The following is a 10,934-nucleotide window of genomic DNA, read 5'->3' as shown; positions in this document are numbered from 1 at the left end:
TTGTAACTAGCATTGTTCTAATTGAAGTCAGTGTACAAAATATATATATACAGTATATATAGAAAGTTACTGTAAATACAATCTGCCATCATATTTTACATCATACAAATCCTTTAGAATAGAGAGTAAGGTTTTTGAAAATATGTGGATTTTTATTTATATATTACATTATCATAACAATAACAATTTTTCTAAATTAGGTAGTACAGTATAAAAAAGTAAGGGAAAAAGGGGGATGATAGACAGCACTCTGATGATGTTAAATTAATGCAATTGCAGGGTACACGGAACCAAAGGGGACCCTTATTCCCCTGAATAATACTAACAAATCTACGTAAGTACCAGCACTCACTGTCTAATGGCTAAATGATGAAAATAGTTGTAATGCAGAATAAACATTTAATAATAAAACAAACCAGAAATAAATCAAATGTGTTTGCAGAAACCAGTATCACAAATGGGCATGTCACAAAGTGAGGGGTGGGGGGGGGGGAAAGGAAAAGGGGAAAAAACATGAAACACAAGGAATATACACAAAAAATGGAGAACGGCAAGTATGCTAGGGGGGCAACGTTTCGAGGGACTACCTCTTCATCTGGCCTATTCCCCTGGTCCAAAAGGTCCCAGAGGTACTTCCCTAAGCCTGCCTTCCCCTATAACTGGTCAAATCAGACACCCCTGAAAATAGATAGCAAACATACAGTGTAGGCTAAATACAGCTAAACAGCTAATAGCAGGGAAGCAAGAATCCACTACAGTCAATGTCAGTAGTTCAAGTACTACCAGAAACTGTGTGCAATGGTACAGTCAAGGCTGAACACAGCCTGCAAGAAAGCAGCTTGCAAAGAAGCACCAGGAGTCCACAACAGTCAATGTAAGATTAATGGCAATAGCAAATGAAGACAGTAATCAAAACCCTGTGCTCGTGCTCCTCAGCACTCCACACGAGCACAAGGAGCAGACCACAGGGTTTGATTACTGTCTTCATACAGGGTTTTGATTACTGTCTTCATTTGCTATTGCCATTAATCTTACATTGACTGTTGTGGACTCCTGGTGCTTCTTTGCAAGCTGCTTTCTTGCAGGCTGTGTTCAGCCTTGACTGTACCATTGCACACAGTTTCTGGTAGTACTTGAACTACTGACATTGACTGTAGTGGATTCTTGCTTCCCTGCTATTAGCTGTTTAGCTGTATTTAGCCTACACTGTATGTTTGCTATCTATTTTCAGGGGTGTCTGATTTGACCAGTTATAGGGGAAGGCTGGCTTAGGGAAGTACCTCTGGGACCTTTTGGGCCAGGGGGAATGGGCCAGATGAAGAGGTAGTCCCTCGAAACGTTGCCCCCTTAGTATACTTGCTGTTCTCCATTTTTTGTGTATATTCCTTGTGTTTCATGTTTTTTTCCCCTTTTCCTTTTTTCCCCCCCACCCCTCACTTTGTGACATGCCCATTTGTGATACTGGTTTCTGCAAACACATTTGATTTATTTCTGGTTTGTTTTATTATTAAATGTTTATTCTGCATTACAACTGTTTTCATCATTTAGCCATTAGACAGTGAGTGCTGGTACTTACGTAGATTTGTTAGTATAAAAAAGTGTGCTTGAAAATATTCTGTTTTAAAGTAAATGTGTTTATTTCTAAATTCAGGCCAGTTAAATATATTATTTTCAATATTTACATTTACATACCATTGCATCATCTCTTATGCTTGTTATTTGTACGCATAAGGTTTTTTTTTGTTTTTTTTTTAAAGGCTACGTGAAAACATTGAAAGTTTGCCCAAGTTTGTGGTTTCAAAACTATTAGAAACCCAATATTAACATTGATGCATGTACTGTATGTAGCCATGTAGGGGTTTAATAAGCGGTAGTTGTGATGCTGTTTACAGTTAGACATTTTGGGCTATTCATTGTATGGGGATTACACAAGTGTTATGATAGCTCAGTTCTTTTAATAACAGATTCACTATGTCATGCAAAGTTGAACTGGAATAGTAATAACTATGTCATTGTTTTCAGTGCCTGTGAATTTGTAACTAATTGTGCTGCAATTCCTGGCTCTGGTAGGGTTCAAAGCTAGCAATTTATAAGAGTGAATGTAAATGATGAGAATTATGATATAAACCATAAAATTACCTGTTAAATCATTTTTAGGTGCGGTACAATAAGTAGCCACTAAACGTTGTGACAGGCGGGTATTGTGCTGGAATAGAACCCGTTGCCAGCCTGAGCCACACTACCTGACCATAATTCAGCTCCAATAAAGCATCGCCTGTGATTACTCTGTCACTGTATATGTTGCTGTTAATATTTTCAGACTGGAATGCAATTTTGTCCACTCCATCAACGACTAAATAGCCAGAGACGCGAGGACTGAATGATTCAATGGTGTACTTAAAAATGTACACCCCAAGATATGGCACATGAAACTTTCCCGTGCTTGGTGTATACGAAGACCCGTAATTTACATACAGGTTATTGAATCTGATGGGCCCGGGAGCTGTCATTCCATACGTGTGAGCCACAAAAAATGCCACCATCGGTGCATAGCGGTACGATCCTTTGGAAAAATCTGCACAGAGACAACAAAGGGGAAATGGGATCTTTGGTCAGACAAATTGGTTAACAAATCACATTGGCATTTCACTCCTCAGACCTAACCTGAAAGATGAAGTACTAGCCTAATCTGCAGGTGAATAAACAAAGGTGTCATTATTACATATTGTTATTGTTTACTTGTTAAGCGACAACATATTCTGCAGCGTGGTACAAAGGGGGTACAGAGAGATGCAAATGACATAAACAAAAAGATCTACCAAATAAGGACAAACATGCACAGCCAGATACAGAAGGTAATGAGGGCGCTGCTCGTGAGAGTTTATAATGTAGAGGGAATAAGGGGCAATATTAGCACAAAATTATCTGCATTAGATATGCAGGGTTAGATATCTATCAATGGTCCCAAACGGCAGCATTGCTCCAAAAGCAAGTGCATATTGAATCATTTTGACTCTGCACTCACTTTGCATCAATGAATTGAAAGAAAACAAAAACATTATTTATTTTAAACACATTTAAATTTAAATATGTGTATGTATATATATATATATATATATATATATATATATATATATATATATAACAAACAAAGAATAGACTGCGCTCCTCAGGTGTAAAATCAGACTAATTACCAAATGATTGTATTAAATGGATATAGCAAAGGTGAATGGCAAAAGTGAATGCAACAGTATTATGGATGATTGACTCACACTAATAAAAATACATGCAATATGTTATAATAAAATGCTGAGTGCCAATGTTTAAAAAGCTGCTGTAAACACAAATATATGCCAGTGAACAATACAAATATAATAAAATGGCATGTGTTGGTAGTTATGACTACTGCACTAATGAATCCCTCCTGAATGATACTAAATGAATGATGAATGGAAAAATACAGAAAAAATGACACTAAGTGTGTCAAAGATAAAAATAAAAATAAAAAATGTGAAAAATGTAAAAATATATCAACCAAACCAAGGGTCCATGCTAGGATCTGGCTGCTCTCATCAAGGATCAACGAACTCCCAGAAATCTGTGAACAACAAGAAAAGAAAGCGCCCGATCCTAGTGCAGCATGAAAAAATACAATTTAATAAAAATGAATATGAATAAAACCAACAAATGCGAACTCACAAACACAGGATAAATAAATGCATATAATGAGTATACTCATTCGCCAACCGCCCACGTTGTGCCTTGGATGGCGCGCCCTCTCTCTGTCTGGGTTTTCTCAGCTCTGCTGAACCGACATTCAGCAGGGGATACAGGAAAAAGCTCACCACAATGTGACCCGGAAGTCCTCCACAATGTTAGTGTATCCGGATATGAGGTCTGTAGTCCGTGACCCCGCGATGCAGGGGCTGATCAGAGAAGTCTCTCTGCACTCCCAAAGGCAGTCCGTAATGAGGTGGGCAGTGAGGATAGAGTCAAAATATATATCACAGTGTGACAGCAGCTAAAAAACGCTCTTCTCTACGCGTTTCTTCACATAAAGTGATTTCATCAGGAGATATCTGACCAGTCTATGTCAGAACATATTTATAGTGATGAGTCAATCAACCACTTGGTAGCTTAATTAGTATAAACACATGTGTGATGACAATTAAAGGAACAAACATTAATTGAAGACAATGAGTGTCCTGTTCATAGTGCACAACACCTTGCAATATCAATTAGTTATATAATTAAAAATTGGCAGATCCATAATGTTATCAAATGCCTAAAACAAGTGTAAACATGTAGTATATATAAACAATATTGCATGAATATACTATTATGATAAAATTCATTCAGGACTGCATTCAATATATTTATGGGTGTGTGAGTACTAAGAAATAATCACCAATTTATACATACACCCAATAATGATTACTGAGAACTCAATTGGATATCCTTATTAGTGGGAATACTTGCAGCCCTGAATGTTCTCATCTATGTCAGATTGATGAATGCACAGATAAAACAATGATGTGTTCTTATTTAGAATCCTAATTGTCTGGATTCCCTAACCAACCTGTGTCAGTATATATGGGACCTCAGACATGGGCTAATAGGATCTATAGCATGATAATTAATGAATATTCATTTAGAAGAAATGAATAACCTGGAGGAAATAATTGGGGATGTGGATGTAAATCAATTATTGGATAGTTAAATGATTATATAAATGTATATATGAGTGAACTGAGGCGATAAACTTTGACCTCTGTATGTGTGTCTAATATATTGTTATATTGGAGAACTCAAGGATAAATTAGTTATATAGGATTGGCAAAGAACCAGGAGAACTGCAGACTGGAACCTTGTATCCCACAGTCACCTGTATATCAAAATGGGAAGCAAATGCATCATAGCACCTGTGTCTCCACTGGCCAAGGAAAATAAAGAAGTGAATGAATAATAAAGAGTTATGTGAATATTAAATAAAATAAAATAAGTGTGTTATGGGTGATACTTAAACGTGATTGTGATCTTCATTGTGCTTGTTTGTGACTACTTAAATGGAATAAACATATACGAATACATGAATGTATTTCTAATGTGCGTGCTTAATGGTCAATGTCTAGTGTATATATTAAAAATCTAATTTATCTAACTATTTATGATAAGAATCATTAACCAATATGATTGTGAATGACTAATACTCAATGTGTCTATAATGTTTAAATCATGAAGAACTGAATGACCAAAAGGACACTCCCTGAGACAGATATGGAGGGAACATGACAAGCATGTTCAGACCCAGACCTCCACTTCAAGATCTTATAGGAATGAACCCTCAGATGACTGTACTTATATCAATGCAGTCATTTAACCCAGATGGACTAAGTGTATTTAAAACATAAATCCAATATGTTTCACGAAGGTTTAGGCTTTTGTGTCTGTCACCACTTAATAAAGTGGATTTTATATGTTCTATCCCCAGTATTCTAAGTGTTGCTGGGTCTTTGTTGTGTTTTAATGAGTAGTGACGTGACAGACTATGAGTTTGTAGCCCATGGATTATGTTTCTACGATGTTCTAAGAACCTAGTACTCAGGGCTCTTGCTGTACGGCCAATATATTGTAGCCCACACGGGCACATGATGGCATAAACCACAAAACTGGTTAGACAATTGATATGACCCAGAATCGAATGGGTGGATCCATTGGAAGCAGAAATGATGGAATTGGATGTTTTTAGATGTTTGCATGTAATACACCTACTTCGTTTGCACTGAAAATTACCATTCTTTTGATTTTTACTTTCACAGATGACTGATGTACTTTTTAGTCTAGTAGGTGCTAGAATGGATTTTATATTCCTAGCTTTTTTAAAAACCACTGGTGGCCTATTAGGTAATTTGTTTCCAATTATTGGATCGTTCTGCAATATGTTCCAATGGGAATTTAATATAGATTTTATTTTGGAAAATGAGTTGTTATACTGGGTTATAAATGAAGGTATCTCAAATGTTCCTAATTTACTATCCACTATTTTACCCCTATCAAATTTGGATTTGCTCTTTTGTAATAAATCCAATCTATTTAAAGTCCCTACCTGTTGAAATGTGTCAATGATTACACTCTTGTCATATCCTTTGTTGATAAATTTATTGGCTAGAATATCCCCCTGGGTCAGGTAATCCGAGTCTAGAGAACAATTTCTCCGGACCCTTAGAAACTGACCACGGGGGATATTTTCAAGCCATTTGCCATAATGATTGCTGTTATTATGAATATATCCATTGGCGGATACCTTTTTGAAAAATGTTTTCGTGAGGATATTATTCATATGGTCTATACTGAATTCCAAATCTAAAAAGGTGATAAGGGACCTATTCATTTCAAAGGTGAATGTCAACCCCATGGTGTTAATATTGAATTTGGAAAGAATATCCATTAGATCCTGTTCTTGACCATCCCATATGAATATTAGGTCATCAATGAAACGCCCATAGAACACGAGTCCCGCCCCCAGCCTGGCATTATCCCACACATGGATACTCTCCCACAGACCCATGTATAGGTTTGCGTAGCTGGGGGCAAATCTCGTGCCCATGGCCGTTCCACAGACTTGGAGATAATATTGGTCTTCGAACAGGAAATAATTGTGTTCTAGAATGAATCGTATCGCCCTTACAATGAATTCCCTTTGTAGAAGTTCCAGTTTAGTATCAGTCTCTAAGAATGTGTAAATGGCTTGTATACCTTTCTCATGGTCAATACACGTGTAAAGAGATGATACATCACACGTGGCCCATATGTATGTCGACTTCCAGGGGATGTTGGAAATGAGGTCAATGACGTGCAGCGAGTCCCTAATGTGTGACCTCAATTCTGCCACAATTGGTTGTAAATAATAATCCACATATTGGGACACGCTGGACGTCATTGACTCCACACCCGATACTATGGGCCTTCCTGGGGGTGCTTTGAGATTCTTATGAATTTTAGGTATGTGGTAAAAAACCGGAGTCCGTGGATGACGTTTGAATAGGAAATCAAATTCTGATCTACTAATTACATTTTGTGCCTGGGCATCTAACAATAGTGCCTTTAGCTGTGTTTGGAATTCAATTAAAGGATCCTCTTTTAACTTAATATAGAAAGTTTCATTGTCTAGTTGGCGTTTGGCTTCAAATATGTATGTATCCCTATTCTGCAAAACTATTCCACCCCCTTTGTCTGCCTGTCTGATAACTACAGTTTGATTTTTACTTAGTTCGTCCAAAGCTTGTTGTTCGTTTGGATGTAGATTTTTACGTTTTAATGTAGGTGTATCTTCACAGAGTGTTTCAAAGTCACGTAAGACTAGAGTGTAAAATGTGTCTATGAATCCTCCTTTAGACAAATAAGGAAAAAAGGTGGATCTTGAGACAAAGGGGGAATGTAAGATCTGAGGAACAGTTTCTACCATGGACTCTTCAATTGCAGAGACCGACAGTGTATCTGGAATATATGCGGAATGTTGAGTAAATAGATTGAAATCTAACTCAGTTTGTGTGTCCGTGACTTCTGGGTTTATATTGGTTGATGTTTGTTCCACCAGATGTTGTGACTGCATGGATATCTGAGATGCCATGGCTCTTATGCAATTTAATTCCTGTGTGTTAAATACCACTTCTTTTTCTTTGCTTTTAATAGCAAAATGTCTCATGAGAGTGACCTTTCTGATATATCTATTCAGATCGACAAATAAATCAAACTTATTTGGTGTGCTGCTAGGTGCAAATGATAATCCCTTGGCCAGTAGAGACACATGATGTGCCGATAATACAAAACTGGACAGATTGAAAATACCGTGACTCTCTGGCGTCAAAAGTCTCAGTCTGCTTGTCTCCTTTCTTTGCTGTTGTTTCCCTCCTCTTCTTCCTCGATATCTCGTTTTCTGCGTGGTGTTGTCGATGGCGGTATGTGGCTCCAAAGAGGATATGTTTTTTCTTTTTTCTCTAATGCCTCTTGTTGACTCACCATCTCTAAAAAAGAAGCTGTATGAGAACCAGATTTTTTGTCTTTGCTACATGATGGTTTAGCTATATCCTTATTTTGTGTCTTTGGTATAGTACCACATGTGGCCTTTTTATTATCAATTTCTGAATGCCTTGGTTCCTGTTTATCTTCCAATATTTCAAATCTATTAATTACAGATATGGGCTGGGGAGATTTTGTATTGGACCCACTACGTCCTCTTCTCTCTTTATGATTGGTTTTGGAAAAATGTTTGAACACTTTAGGTTTCTCTCTATGTGTATGAGTGGGTTCTTTGCTATCTTCCCTTTTTCTACTAGATTTACGCCCATTTTTGTGTGGAGTGTGATGGTAAGAACTTTCTCTTTTATTCCTTTTCCAGTTTCTTACCCTATCTGTAGCATAATCTACAACATCCCTCTCAAATTTGTTGTCTTTCCTTTCCAGGACATCCTCCTCATATTTAAGAACCCTCATTGAGACCAAATCGTCTAGTTCTTTGAATTCATCACTATCAATGAAGGGAGTAATTGATTCTTGTAATTCCTCAATCTCTTTTTCTAAACTTATAAGTTTATCTTCACGATAGGAAATGAGGAGCCTAATTAATGCAAATGAACAATTCTCTAAGGTTTGGTTCCAATTGGCTGAGAATTCCTTACTGGTTTCAAAGGTAGGTTTCTTTAAGATTCTCAAGCCTCTTGGAACCAATTTTTTGTCCAAATACTTTTGTAAAGCTAATAAATCAAGCCAATGCTTCATTTCTTCTTTAGCCAATTTCTCTAGCCCATAGAATTTGGCTTTTAAATCTACTTTAATGACATCATTGTTATCATCTTCCATGTCTTCTATGAAGCCTTTTGGTCATTCAGTTCTTCATGATTTAAACATTATAGACACATTGAGTATTAGTCATTCACAATCATATTGGTTAATGATTCTTATCATAAATAGTTAGATAAATTAGATTTTTAATATATACACTAGACATTGACCATTAAGCACGCACATTAGAAATACATTCATGTATTCGTATATGTTTATTCCATTTAAGTAGTCACAAACAAGCACAATGAAGATCACAATCACGTTTAAGTATCACCCATAACACACTTATTTTATTTTATTTAATATTCACATAACTCTTTATTATTCATTCACTTCTTTATTTTCCTTGGCCAGTGGAGACACAGGTGCTATGATGCATTTGCTTCCCATTTTGATATACAGGTGACTGTGGGATACAAGGTTCCAGTCTGCAGTTCTCCTGGTTCTTTGCCAATCCTATATAACTAATTTATCCTTGAGTTCTCCAATATAACAATATATTAGACACACATACAGAGGTCAAAGTTTATCGCCTCAGTTCACTCATATATACATTTATATAATCATTTAACTATCCAATAATTGATTTACATCCACATCCCCAATTATTTCCTCCAGGTTATTCATTTCTTCTAAATGAATATTCATTAATTATCATGCTATAGATCCTATTAGCCCATGTCTGAGGTCCCATATATACTGACACAGGTTGGTTAGGGAATCCAGACAATTAGGATTCTAAATAAGAACACATCATTGTTTTATCTGTGCATTCATCAATCTGACATAGATGAGAACATTCAGGGCTGCAAGTATTCCCACTAATAAGGATATCCAATTGAGTTCTCAGTAATCATTATTGGGTGTATGTATAAATTGGTGATTATTTCTTAGTACTCACACACCCATAAATATATTGAATGCAGTCCTGAATGAATTTTATCATAATAGTATATTCATGCAATATTGTTTATATATACTACATGTTTACACTTGTTTTAGGCATTTGATAACATTATGGATCTGCCAATTTTTAATTATATAACTAATTGATATTGCAAGGTGTTGTGCACTATGAACAGGACACTCATTGTCTTCAATTAATGTTTGTTCCTTTAATTGTCATCACACATGTGTTTATACTAATTAAGCTACCAAGTGGTTGATTGACTCATCACTATAAATATGTTCTGACATAGACTGGTCAGATATCTCCTGATGAAATCACTTTATGTGAAGAAACGCGTAGAGAAGAGCGTTTTTTAGCTGCTGTCACACTGTGATATATATTTTGACTCTATCCTCACTGCCCACCTCATTACGGACTGCCTTTGGGAGTGCAGAGAGACTTCTCTGATCAGCCCCTGCATCGCGGGGTCACGGACTACAGACCTCATATCCGGATACACTAACATTGTGGAGGACTTCCGGGTCACATTGTGGTGAGCTTTTTCCTGTATCCCCTGCTGAATGTCGGTTCAGCAGAGCTGAGAAAACCCAGACAGAGAGAGGGCGCGCCATCCAAGGCACAACGTGGGCGGTTGGCGAATGAGTATACTCATTATATGCATTTATTTATCCTGTGTTTGTGAGTTCGCATTTGTTGGTTTTATTCATATTCATTTTTATTAAATTGTATTTTTTCATGCTGCACTAGGATCGGGCGCTTTCTTTTCTTGTTGTTCATATATATATATATATATATATATATACTTATTAAGGTTATGGTGGGTAAAAAAAGTGACAAAAACCCTCCACAGTAAGGCATAAAGCAACTGTAAATATTACTGTATATTCATTTGCATGTCTTAGACAGGTCTGCAACCCTGTCTTTCACCATTATCGCCCAGCACACAGCACTTCCACTGCAGCAAGGGATTCTGGGAAATGACATGCAAATGAGCACACAGTGCCACCTTTTGTCTAAGACATGCAAATGAATATACAGTAATATTTACAGTTGCTTTATATATATATATATATATATATATATATATATATATATATATATATATATATATATATATATATATATATATATATATACATATGACATCTCTTTTTATTTTTTACTTGTAGTGTGGTAGTCA

General features: G+C 36.4%; 1 protein-coding gene across 1 annotated transcript in view; it reads right to left on the bottom strand.

Moving 5' to 3' along the window:
- Positions 1-1,766: 1,766 nt before the first annotated feature.
- The window catches only part of MMRN1 (multimerin 1), a 119,601-nt gene continuing 110,433 nt past the window's right edge, over positions 1,767-10,934 (bottom strand). Inside the window, exon 8 of the mRNA XM_075565873.1 lies at positions 1,767-2,575. Within this exon, the coding sequence (XP_075421988.1) occupies positions 2,154-2,575 (422 nt within the window). The 3' untranslated portion in view covers positions 1,767-2,153. The remainder of the gene's footprint in view (positions 2,576-10,934) is intronic.

This window comes from Ascaphus truei, chromosome 1 (assembly GCF_040206685.1).
Source record: "Ascaphus truei isolate aAscTru1 chromosome 1, aAscTru1.hap1, whole genome shotgun sequence".
In the NCBI taxonomy this organism is placed as follows: domain Eukaryota; kingdom Metazoa; phylum Chordata; class Amphibia; order Anura; family Ascaphidae; genus Ascaphus; species Ascaphus truei.
The sequence above is the reverse complement of the archived record's forward strand: the minus strand, read 5'-3'. Positions and strand labels throughout refer to the sequence as shown.